We start from the raw sequence: 13,269 nt of genomic DNA on the forward strand, positions 1-13,269 counted from the left end.
ATTTTTTATGATATCTTCAAATTTATATTTTATTCAAAAAGAAACATTATCGATTTCTCAAAACCACATAAAACTTTATTATAACATCGATAAAAACAAATAATAAAACGAAACATTAAAATCAAGATACATCTTGTCGTATTGTACGAGTACCCTTCTAGTTTGTATTAATATATGAATAATACGCATAATGTATGTTCACATGTGTATACTTGCATATAATGGTTATTCAAACGTAAACAAATCACAAACGTCATCTACGGTTGTCGTCCTTGGGAAGGGCGGGGATGGACGTCTGTCCAGGACCTAAACATATTGGAGGCTCAATAATTTTTAGTATATAATAGTATTCCAAAATATAATACATAAAACAGACTTATAAAGAATTGGTATGTAATAAGAGTCGAAAACAATTTAATAGATAACAAGGGTCCAAAACAATTAGAGGTCAAATTTTTTAGTATATATAGTAATGTAAAACAATATACATAATAGAGGCCCAGATTGTAACAGTCTAAGATCACATTTGCATTTATCCATATATTCATATATGGGGAAATATAATTTACACATTTGGTCTCACTATTAATACAAAAGCTACATTACAAAAGTAGCTACCAAATTTTTTCACAAAATCCCAATACAAAACTTGGATACATAACAAGTATTTAAGTGCAAAACATAACATATCATTCCAACATCCCATGCAAACAATTAATAATTCTTCATAATTTTCCCTTTCCCTTATCATCAGATTGTGTCCGATCTGTAATGCACATTTTGAAATATAATGAGGGTTAGACCTTGAAGTCTAGTAAGAGATCCATTTGTTTACTATTACAGGGTGAAAATCATCAAAACACTTTCATAAAATCCATACTTGAATAAATAACAAATAACAGTGTTATATCGAAACAACCTCTTTTTTATCGCATCAATAAAATGAGATATCACCCATTTGTTATGTCAAACAACCAAATAAACCCTTTTTCATATAACACATAAACTTATTGCATCATATAGACGAACTATAAATAGACTGATGAACTCATTTTCCAAACCGTCTTCGAAACTCACAAATCCCCAGTTTCATTTTGAATATAGAAAATTTGAAGAATTTGACCAAAACATTACAAATGCAACATCTTTGATTGCAAATACAAATAACATGAGTATATAAAGAAAGTTAGAGTTGTGAAAACATCAGCTTGCAGTTGTGAAAACATCACCTCAGAGACATCGCTAGGGAGCCACGAAATGTAAATCAATACCTCAGAAAAGTCGTTATTGAAAATCAATACTTCAAAACCCTGGTTATATGCACAGATGAGGTCGTCTTGGGAGCCACGAATTTGATACATCAAATCGTCCATTTGTGCAAAGGTAGCAGGATCGGAAGAAAGCAAGCTCTGACCTTACCAAACTTGTTTTGGCGCACAGGAGAGAGCTGGAGTAGGAAGAAGAAGCTTGCTAGAGAAGAAAGTATGCAACCTTTAACCTTACTAAACTTGTTTGGGCACAAAGAGGAGAGCTGAAAAAGGAAGAAGAAGGCTCCTAGAGAAGAAAGTAAGGTCTGACCTTACAAACGAATTTTGTTAGAGAAGAAGTCGGAAACTGATAGAGTTAAAGTCAATGCATCAACAAGCTGTAAATTGTGCTTTATAACTTGTCATTAAGAATTTTTTGAAATATGTGTCTTGTGGTTTGTAATTAAAATTTTGGCCTAAATGATTATTAATGTAGTATATATATATATATATATATATATATATATATATATTTTGCTTTTAGAATTTTTGATTTTAATATTCAATGTTCATATCTTAGCTTTTGTAAATATTTGGTTTTATTATTTTTGGAAAAATATAGATCTTCAAGATGTAAATCATTAATATTTTTTATTACAAACCATATTGTTTTATTTGTACGTTTCCAAAAGTTAAATATTCGGAATTCAGGAAAACAAATATTTCTGGAAATATTAAAATAGAAAAAGTAAGAAAATATATCAAATCTTGTGGGTGTAAGGGGCCGTTTACCAAACGTTTACCCAAATAAACGTTTGTCAAGTAACCTTACCTCACCGCATGAATATGGTAAAGACCAAGAATTTTACCTGGTAAGAACGAGACAAAGACCAAGAGTCTTACCCGATAAGTGAGAACGACGACTTTTACCACGGTAAGCGCTTACCGAGTAAATTGTTGCATAAAATGTCGTTTTGGTGGACTAAAATCTTACCTGGTAAGTAAATAATAGTGTTAAATTTTACCGATAAACACTTACCGAGTAAGTGTTTGGTAAACAACCCCTAAGCATAAATAACTAGACGTCAATTATACTTGGAGCTTCTTAAATGCTTAACGGTAGCCCTAACGTAGTATTTTGGCATCTAGTAATCAAACCACAAGCAAAGTAGGATACTCAAATCTATTATTGCATTAATTTTTTTTATTATATTATATAATAAAATAACAGTGATACATATATGTTAAACATAAAAAAGTTATTGTACACCTGTAAATTTGGATTCCAAAATTTTATGAACCCAGTTCAAATTCTTACATTTAATATGTTAAATAATGAACCTGAATTAAAAACAAAATGAAATGGACCAACACATTTATTTTCCATGAAAAACTGTAATGAGCTATTTCTCAAGAAATAATTCATTTCATCTGGTACACTGCAAATCAATTTAAATAGGATAATCTGATGAATTGTGTTTTTAATTTGAAAAACATCGTACAAAAATACAATATATTTTAATCTGATTTCCATCTATTTAATCTGATTTCTTGATAATTTATTAACTCTTTACTAATCTTATCTTATCCTTGACGTCAATTAACTTAATTTTCATTCTAATTTATTTTGACACCCTTTTGTTGTTTCAATACTATATTTCTTTCCCATTTGCTTCAACATTACATTACGTATACGTATTGGATTCAGTTTCTTTTTAGGTAGTTTTATAACTCTACAAACTCGCAATCATGATACGTTTGCATTGCCATTGACTGCTTAGATTACCCATTCCAAAAAATATATTGATTGTCGTTTGTTTTTTAAAATTGGTCATGATCCATTCTCACGAATAATGTATGTTACACGCATAAGTCTCTCAAATATTAAACATCATGCAACTATAGACAGTATTCACAACGATAACCATTTAAATCCCCTTAAGCAATGTTTGAGATTGTTTGGTTGATTTTTCATTAAGTCCTCTACGAATAACGTTATATGTGTAGATTAATCTGTCTATATAAATTGAGAATGTTTTGTTCGAAAAGTCTTATTATAGATGAAAGGAGTGTGTTTTTATCTAGGTGGGGCAGGTTTGGGAAAAAACTTGACTTAGGGCATAAAGCTCCCCTTAGAAGCACAGTGAATAAGCTATTATCAAACAGTAATATATAACTGACTGAATAAATTGTAAGTCGCATTAAACTGCTAACAAATAGACTCTAAGATAAATACCAACATTACCAAATGCAAAATAAATGAATACCACTTATTTAATTAAGCTTAACACAAAAAGATATCAGCCATGGGTGGGAAGGATGAAACCAATCGATTGGCAAATACAACATAAATAAAGATCAGGGACAAGTTTTGTTACCAGTGACAAATGTCAAAAACCAAATCTGAATTTACACATTTTGGAATAATAAAATTTGTGATTTAAGTTGAGTTATTAAGGGGTGTTTGGAATTGCTTATAAAAATAAGTTATTGACTTATTCCGGTGTGACATCGATAATAAACATTTTTAAGTGTTTGGATAAACAACTTATACCGGTGTCAAACTGATAATAAGAAGTTTTTGAAAAAATTACTCTTCTGACTTATAATAAATTAATAAATGCTTTTATAAAAAAAACATAAGTTGTTTCAAATAAGCAATGTTAAACGGCCCTACAGCATGGAACAAGTCATTGGGCTTAAAAATAAAATTTGGGCCTAATATCAATTGGGCCGTGGCTGCTTTTTTTCTTGACAGCTTTAAACCATAAAATAAAAGTGAACTACAAAACGACGCCGTCGCCATCTTGTATAAAAGGAATCATCAACCTTCGGCATTGAATACAAACCCCGCGAGGCCAACTGTTTCGTACAATATACAGAACCAAAGGAATCAAGCTCATCGTCTATCCACCTATCGGAGAACAATAATTACAATCGAAAATGGTACGTAAAATTTGATGTTTATGAAGATCTTGTTGTTTCATATATGTTTGTTAATTACTCTGATCTTGTTCATCTAATAGATCGCCCCTTTTGAGTCAATTAGGGTTTTGCAATTTGCATCATACGTGTGATTTGTGAATTAAGGGCAATGAATTTTTGTTGCGTGATTGTTGAATTTTGAATTTTCAATTTTCAATTTACGTTCTGATTTAACTTTACTAGGTGATGAAAGATCAAGAGGAATTTGGAAATTTTAGGATTAATTACATGGGATAGATATCTAGGTTAAGATATCTCTTTGATATTTGATTGTGGCGTTACTGATGGATACCTAGGAGTAAAGGGTTTGTGGGGTTATAGAACCATGGGTGTTGGTACGTGCTGTGAATTAACTGATGTATTGCTGTAGTTAACAAAGGAATGCGTAAGAGTTTCATCCCAGGAACAAGGCCCTAGTAACTAAAGAACAGTATGATTTTCCTGTTTGTATAGATCAGTGCTAGCTTTCTGTTATATTCTTACTGACTTCGATTTGAATGTGGTGTGGTTTCATGCTTATAGAAGATCGGGCATATTGGTATTACTAGAACTGCCCGGGCGTACTATCAATTTAAAATAAGGTCATGATGACCTAAATGTAGAAGGAAGGCACCCATGAGGCCATGACCAATCGTACCATAAAGGATGTTTTTTAGAATATTAGGACTTGGGAATGTAACTCACACCCATGCTAGTCGGACCGTGGAAGATGCTTTCTAGAACATTAGTATTCGACATTCTAGAATCTAAATTTTATCTTAGCACTTCTTTTATTGACCAATTCGCGCAGATTTTACCCTTGTAGTTTATCCCATAGTTCTCAATTTATGAAGGAAATCAGGAGTCACTATATAAATTTCATGAATGAATGATGAGTTTAATTAAATCCAAATCTAGATTCTCTTCAACATCTTCTAGAAAGATTTGTATAATATGTATGAATATATGTATGTTTAAACCAATATATACTTAGTCACTACAATTTTGCCTATTCATGTGGCTACTAATAGGTTCTCGGTAGATAATTCCAGCATGCATATCCACAAAACAATGTGAACCAAATTGTAGAAATACTTCTAATAAGTAATTAAACATGTTTATTCTATTTTGTGTTGATAGTTACAATGGTGATTGTGAACGATTCCAATTTATTAACAGTCTGGTTTCCTTTTGCTTTATGGGTTGAATAACAAAGTGTACGATTTTGATAACGATGGTTCATATATTTGAGATTAATTTTTGTATATAGAGAAAAGGACACCATTTTGTAGCTTTACAATAGTTAGGATTCGGGAATGCAACTCACACCTAATGCTAGTCGTACTGTAGAAGACGCTTTCTAGAACATTAGGATTCGGCATTCTGGAATCTAGATTTCATCTTAGCACGTCTATTGCCCAATTCTCATGGATTTTGCCTTTGTAGTTCATTCCATAGTTCTCAATTTGTGAATTGAATCGAGAGTCACTATATTAAATTCATGAATCACGATTTCAATCGAATCCAAATGTGGGTTTACTTCATCTTCTTCTAAAAGAATTTATATAATATGTGTCAATCTATACAAAAGCTAGTGATGTTAAGCCGATATATACTTAATCGCTATAACCTTGACTATTCATGTGGCTGCTAATAGATTTTGAGTAGATTATTCCGATATGCATATCCACAAAATTACGTGAACCAATTTTAGGAATACTTTTATGAATCATGTTTATACTATTGTGCGTTGATACAATGGTAATTGTGACGATTTCAAATTATTAACGGGTTTTTATTTCATTTTGGGTTTGAATTATAAAATGTAAGATTTTGACAACTATGGTTATATACTTGTGAGATTAATTCCTGATATAGAGTAAAGGATACCAATTATGTAGCTTTATAGTAGTTATCCTTGAGGATTGTTCATATATATTATGCGGCTGCTAATTTGATGTGTGATAAGGTGATAGTTGCATTCTAGCTTGCGTTGTTACATGTTCTGTCTTGGCAAGTATCTTCATGTACTCCAAACCGGTGTTTCTACATGCTCGGAAATGCATAATCCTTTTTTGAGCTGATGGCGATGCCCTTATTTTTATTCTCAACTGTTCTCTATGGTATGGAGTTATGAGAATGGCATAATGACACTATTATATTTTCTGCAGTCATCACTTGCGGCTGCTAGGGCTGACAATTTCTACTACCCTCCAGAATGGGACCCAAAAAAGGTATGCTGCTAGAATATTTAATTACATGTTCATTAACCCTTGCAATTCTTGCTTGATGATTATATTATATCAACTTCTATTTTCTTCTACAGGGTGGTCTGAACAAGTTTCATGGGCAGCATGCCTTGAGGGAGAGAGCAAAAAAGATAGATCAGGGTATTTTAATCATAAGGTATTACAAGTCTTTTTAACAGAACTTTGTTCAAAGCATGTGATTTGAGCATCTGTTTGCCACATCAAGATTGTTTGTCTCCAAACTAATGAATTTAACCTTAAATGACCATAAAAGAAACATGGAAAAGAATTGAAGGTTTAAATCAGTACCAGGAACCCAAATAGCTTGAAACCCCCCATGTTTCTGGTGCAGGGCAAATGGATATGGTTATCAAATTTTCCTGCTGAATAAACTTGTTAAAAGTTGAATGTAAATTGGATCTGTTTGTTACTTATTTTAACAACTAACATTGCCATCACATTTGACCTAGACAATCAGCCTGCATCTGCAGTTTCCTGCAAGTTCAACTATTAATGTGTATACGCCTTTCTTCTTTGGAAGCATCAAATTATTTTGCCTCTACATCCTCCAAGGTTTTGTGTGGCTCAGGCTGCTTGATTTGAGTAGTGAATTATCCTAAGTTTATAATGTATCTCAACTCAATTTAATTGAACCATTGAAGTGAAAAGTAATAATGATGACATTTTTATTGAGCTTAGAAGCAGCGATTTTGTATATGAATATCGGAAAATTATTTCCTTTTCGAGTAAGATATGAAATGAAACCACTCAACCACTGGAATATCATATGCAGTAATCATATATTTTCTTTGAAACAACAAATAAACTTACACATCCATATCTTTAAAAAGACTCGAACTCAACCTAAATGTTGTAGAGTCTCACTTGCTACCGTTGGACCAGAGGCCTCTTGGTGTAAGGATTAGTAGTATAGTCAATGTGGTTCATTTTTTCTAAATCTGCTTAATGGTTTTCAAAATTGGAAGACCAAAGATGGGGTAGGACATGTTCCTTATTTATTGCATGCATGTCTGATGCTTTCTGAAGACTAGATTACATCAATTAATCTCTCTTGGGTAAATTTTCCAGGTTTGAAATGCCTTACAATATCTGGTGTGGTGGTTGCAATTCTATGATTGCAAAGGGGGTAAGGTTTAATGCAGAGAAAAAGCAAGTGGGAAATTATTACTCTACAAAGGTAAGCTGCATTTTATAACTTACTAGTAAATATGACCAGTTTGCCCTTTTGTCTGAAGCTCTTCATGGTGATTTCTGCTCTTCTTGCTCAGATATGGAGCTTCACAATGAAAGCGGCATGCTGCAAGCATGAAATTGTCATTCAAACGGACCCAAAGAACTGCGAGTATCTGGTAATTAGTGGGGCTCAAAAGAAGGTTGAAGAGTTTGACACCGAAGATGCAGAAACCATGGCACTCCCAGTTGATGAAGGTCAGCAATGGTTGTTTTCTAATAATGGAGATTTCTAGCCCATTTTAACTTCTTATGGTCTTTGTTTATGTTCAATAAAGCTGTTTACGTCCTTTTGTATGTCTCAAGTTAAATGCAAGGTTTCCCTTTTTGACAAAACTTGGAAACTAAAATCATCTATTTGTCCTCTATCTATCGCTTCAAATTGGTGATAGTACTTATTATTTTGGACGACAAGAACCCTTACTGTTTCATCATAGATGGATATTTTTTATTTTTGACTAAGAGTTGGCCATTTTTCTATGGTTGAACATTGCTTTTTTCTATTGTAAGCATCCAACTGTGCATGAAATTTGGGTTTTGTAGAGAAAAGCAAGCTATCAGATCCTTTCTACCGCCTTGAACACCAAGGAGAGGATTTAAGGAAGAAGAAGGAAGCGGAGCCATTGCTGGTGCGACTTCAACGAGTGTCCGATGCGAGACATTTGGACGATTACTCCTTAAACAAGTCTCTTCGTGCCAAACTTAGAGTACGTATCAGAACCCTTAAATTTCATCTTCTTTTACTGTTTTTTTACCTTCTCTCTTTACACTTTTTAAACAACAGAGTCAAAAGAAACGGGTTGCTGAGGAAGAGGTGACTGCAAGAAAGATGGGACTCGGGATAAGACTACTTCCGGCATCCGAAGAAGATACGGCAGCCGCTAAACGTGTGAAGTTTTCTTCAAAATTCAACAAAAACAGGGATGAAAAACGAGCATTAATCAAATCTACGTCCATTTTCTCGGGATCTTCTCCATCCAGTTCGAAAAGGTTGGAGCTTCAGTCAAAACGGAGAAGAATAAATGCAGCAACAGCATCCGATCTGCTCGTGGGTGGGTTTAAGCCATCATCATGGACACGAGTTACTGGATCTTCGGTTCTTCCTAAAAGGTCGTAAAGTTGAGGTGTGGGTGTGTTTGAATTCGTATCTTTTGTGCTTGAATTTAAGGTCACCAAAATGATGCATGGTTGTTTACTTTAACGGTATCAAACAAATAATATTGTAGAAGTTAATGAAATATCGGGTTGTATATAGAGGTGCATATTGGTCGATTCTACGGGTTTGATCTTTTTATAACCGTTCCTCGTTCAGCCAGGAATTCAAGCTTGAATGACCATTTGAAGTCCTACATAATCTTTCAGAATAGAGATTCACACCGCCCCCGATCAAAAAGATTGTGCAGGACTTCAAATTTGGTCATTCAAGCTTGAATTCCTGACTGAACGAGGAACGGTTATAAAAAGATCGAACCCGTAGAATCGCTTTTTCTTTTAGTGGTAGGGTGTTTTCAAAATGAATGTCCCAAAAAAGTTATGGTGCTAGCTTGGATGGTTAGTGTATTTCTGGCAATAAACAATCGGTAGGATAATATACACTGAATAATTGTATAGTAATATTTTGGCAAACATAAGATAACTTATTTTTCGAGTACACGTTGATAAGCCATCTTATTGAAAATGCTAGTTGGAGTAGCGTTTTAGAAGTTTGTTGAAACTTTTTTTCGATTATAACTTTGATTAATGTCAATTGTCATTTATTACTATTAATTGTAAATAATTATTACTAATATTAATAAATATTGATTATTAATTTAATTTTTTAATTAATATTAGTTGAAAATTATCAATTAATGTTAATTATACGATGTATATTAATATTAACTATAAATTGTTTATAATTATTTCTGGTCAATATCAATTATTAAATATTATTATTCTTTAATTATCATTCAATATATTTAGTTATAAAAAAAAATCATAACGTAATGCAATTTTTTCTAAAATTTGTTCCGACAAATCCAAAGTTGCAAAGAACTTGTGAGGATTCTTGATCAGGAGCGGTAAAGAAGTAAGGAGGTCGTCAGCGCTCGACACCTTCTTGGCTGTAAGCATATATCTTTATGGTACATGTTCAGTTTGTCTACTATTGCCTGAGATACTAGACTCTTCTATTTTAGTTGGGAAAGAACGACGAAGTCCATCCAAACCGTATAATGAAGAATAAAAGGAGAGGAAAGCGCCGATGAAATGATCATTAGAGGGAGGTGAATGGCTTAAAACAACTGCAGGAATAAGAAAATAAGAAAAACTTGTTGCTTTTCTCCGAAGGATATTGAATTAGCTAAACTAGGTGGGTAGATATTATCTATCGAAAAAAAGGAGTGGATCGCTCGCCTCAGCTCGTTTATTGAAGTTCTATATTTTTTCTATTTTTTATGCAAACCTGCCCATAAATTGAATATAACAAATCTAAACTGTGCAAAAAATTAATAATAACCAATCATACATTTTAATGCTCAAGAGTAGTTTAGTAATAATCTAACTACAGGGAGGGTAAGGAGGTATTGGGGAGGGAGTGTATCATGTCTACCGCTTAAACGCAACAAAATGCTCCGATAATCTGATCTGCTTGGCTAACTTGGGCAGCTTGTTTGTCCTATTGGGCTTCCATATCTGCCCTACTCTTCCGTTCGGCCTTGAGCTCGGCCCAATGGCATTCCTCCTGAGTTGCGCCTCCTCCTCTATCTTTGCCATATTCTCTCTCAACTCCGCTACATGTAAATATTTAATATTTGACAAATATCAGTTATTTGTTATGAAAAGTAATGAAAAAGTACATAACAGTATAACCAACATACATTTGCTGTCAATCCAGTAATGGATGATATTTTGCTGCTACTGCTACATTGACTGGTCATAGCATAATGGGGATCCTAGGAGGTCCTGAAACCGAAAAGACGACCCTTGTTCCATCCTCCGACATTCTACTCCCAAAGAGATGTCTCATCAGGGGAGGGGTGTTGGGGTCTGCACTAGATTGTGACGCATCTTTAAGCTCTTGAAATCGCTCCTATGTTTTACCAAAAGAAAAACAAGTGAGCTTATGTCCGTAGACATTTCAGTAGCATAACGAATGTACAAGCATATTCAATGACTTCTTTTAACAATTAAAGCAATCTAATTACCAATGGTAGTTACATTTTCAACCAACCTATCTACTTAGCCTAACGTCTGCCCAATAGCGGAGCCCAAAATAATAACATTACTACATTTATTAAAATATATTACTTTAAACCTACCAAATGGTTCTATAAAACAAAGTAATGGATTTAGAAAACTTATATAGGACCTAGACACTTTGGGGTATAAATGAACTGAGAAGGATCAGAAGGTGGGTTGGACGAACCTGGAATAGCCTTCTTGTTCGTGCAGTAGATACGCTCAAACACCTCACACGAAGTCAGCTCGTGATGCAATATTTATGCCTACAATAGACAATTAAGTTAAGTTGTTGGTAAACTTACAGATCTAACTACATATTCAAATATTTGTATACTCGTGTCAATGTTGTGCAGTAGTGATCAATCCCTCGGTAAGCCTGGACGATACCCCCTCAAACTCGGTCTTTCGATTGACATTATTGGCCCTAGACCAGATTTTCCAAGGCTCGGTATCCCACACTTGTTAAAAAAACATAACACATAAGTGGGTACAAAACCCATGGCAATGCACAAAACTCACAAGAAAGATAAAGAACTGATCAATGATCTAGAGCCAAAACCTCTTTGGGATCTAAAAAAGATGGTTGTAATCTAATGTGTGTAAAGTCCTCACCGTCCCAATCCCTCTACCAATTGGGATAGGCCCGTATCATGACCGATCACGTGCATCACTCATCCAATCCGAGTACCTATTATGCATGGCTTTGGTCCATGCCTCAAGAACCATTTCCCCCAACTCTGGTTCCCACTTGAACTTACTTTACATACATAAGATTTGTATCAAGGTAAAATTAATCATCTAATATGTATAATTACATTAAAAGGGATCCATGTATACCAACCCGAGAGTGTTGGAACATCAAGTTGCGGTCTTACTGAGGTACCTCCTTCCAACGATACCATGGACCACAAAAGGAAGACTTAAATACAAACGTGATCTCCCGGGCAACATGGACATCTTGAAACCTACACAATCAAAAATTATATACAACACAAAAGGACATTCATATCATTTTATTATGTAATACACTGTCTTATACCCCATCTACTTACCTGCGGCCTACAAGATTTAGATGTGGTGTTGACTCGGATTATTTGGTGTTGAATCGAATGGTTGGGACCTCTCCTGACCCCAACTAGTCAAAAGTGAGACCTCCATCTCCTGCTCATAATCATGATCGAGATCATCAAGGCCGAAGGTCGAGATGGTACCATTCGTAAACTTCTCCATATCATCACGGGTCTCCACGACTGCCAGCAGAGTTGTTGTCACTACCGAAAATGGGGCTAGCTTTACCTCATAATCCTCTACCACTACCATGCTGTCAGCGTGACATCGCTTAGAAAAATGAACATTAGATTCTATCTAAAAAAAATAAAGACAAATTGCGATTATACAATTATGAAATAAACATACAGAAGTTAATCGTAGGTTTAGAGGAGTTTTGGATGACTTTAAAACTCTAAGTCTAATGATTTGACTATTTGAAAGTCAAATCGTATGTGTGAATGAAGTTGAAGGTCTTTTGAATGACTTGCAAACTCAATATGTAATAGTTCGGCAATTTGAAAGTCAAACTATAAGTTTAGAGGAGTGTAATGGTTTGACTAGTTGAAACTCAAATCGTATGTGTGGATGAAGTTGGAGTTCTTTTGAATGATTTGAAAACCCTACGTGTAATAATTTGGCTATTTGAAAGTGAAACCGTAGGTTTAAAGGAGTTTTAGATTACTTTAAAACTTTAAGTATAGTGGTTTGACTATTTGAAAGTCAAACCGTAGGTTTAGAAGAGTTTTGGATGACTTTGAAATTCTAAGTATAATGGTTTGACTATTTGAAAGTCAAACCATATGTATGAATGAAGTTGGAGGTCTTTCAAATGACATGTAATAGTTTGGCTATTTGAAAGTCAAACCGTAGATTTATAGGAGTTTTAAATGCAAACCACCCATATTTGTACAAACCGTACAAACCTCCCTCATTCGTCGATTTCTTTGTTTTATCTTATGAAATTGTTTCATATAATACTTTTTTTTGATGAACTTGTTTCATATATGGTTATGAAATTGTTTCATATAATACTTATGAAATTTTAATGAAACTGTTTCATTTTTTCTCTAAAATTAATATAGTAAAGATGATAATATCCATAATTAACACCCTCCACAATAAAAATGATCAATCAACCTCTCATAATTACAAAAAAAAGATGAGCAAAATGAAAAATTATGATTGGTTGAATGAAGTTTGTACGGTTTGACAATTAACGTGGTTTGCAAAGTAAGCTTCATATATATATATATATATATATATATATATATAGAGAGAGAGAGAGA

The 13,269-nt window shown here is 33.7% G+C and overlaps 1 protein-coding gene across 1 annotated transcript; it reads left to right on the forward strand.

Annotated features, from left to right (window-relative positions):
* The first annotated feature begins 4,103 nt into the window (after positions 1 to 4,103).
* On the forward strand, positions 4,104 to 8,963 carry LOC112528174 (coiled-coil domain-containing protein 130-like). Its single transcript, XM_025139134.1, has 7 exons — positions 4,104 to 4,193; positions 6,383 to 6,445; positions 6,538 to 6,617; positions 7,550 to 7,658; positions 7,750 to 7,909; positions 8,255 to 8,418; positions 8,496 to 8,963. Exons 1-7 carry the CDS (start codon positions 4,191 to 4,193, stop codon positions 8,826 to 8,828), a joined length of 912 nt encoding a protein of 303 aa, XP_024994902.1. The 5' UTR covers positions 4,104 to 4,190; the 3' UTR covers positions 8,829 to 8,963.
* The last annotated feature ends 4,306 nt before the right edge of the window (positions 8,964 to 13,269 follow it).

Source organism: Cynara cardunculus (genome assembly GCF_001531365.2).
Source record: "Cynara cardunculus var. scolymus isolate 2C chromosome LG 15, CcrdV1, whole genome shotgun sequence".
Taxonomy (NCBI): Eukaryota; Viridiplantae; Streptophyta; class Magnoliopsida; order Asterales; family Asteraceae; genus Cynara; species Cynara cardunculus.

Excerpts from the sequence above, each read along its gene's own strand:
- LOC112528174 (XM_025139134.1), top strand. Across the intron at positions 6,446-6,537 it reads CAGAATGGGACCCAAAAAAG|GGTGGTCTGAACAAGTTTCA; the intron begins GTATGCTGCTAG and ends TTTCTTCTACAG. Across the intron at positions 6,618-7,549 it reads CAGGGTATTTTAATCATAAG|GTTTGAAATGCCTTACAATA; the intron begins GTATTACAAGTC and ends TAAATTTTCCAG.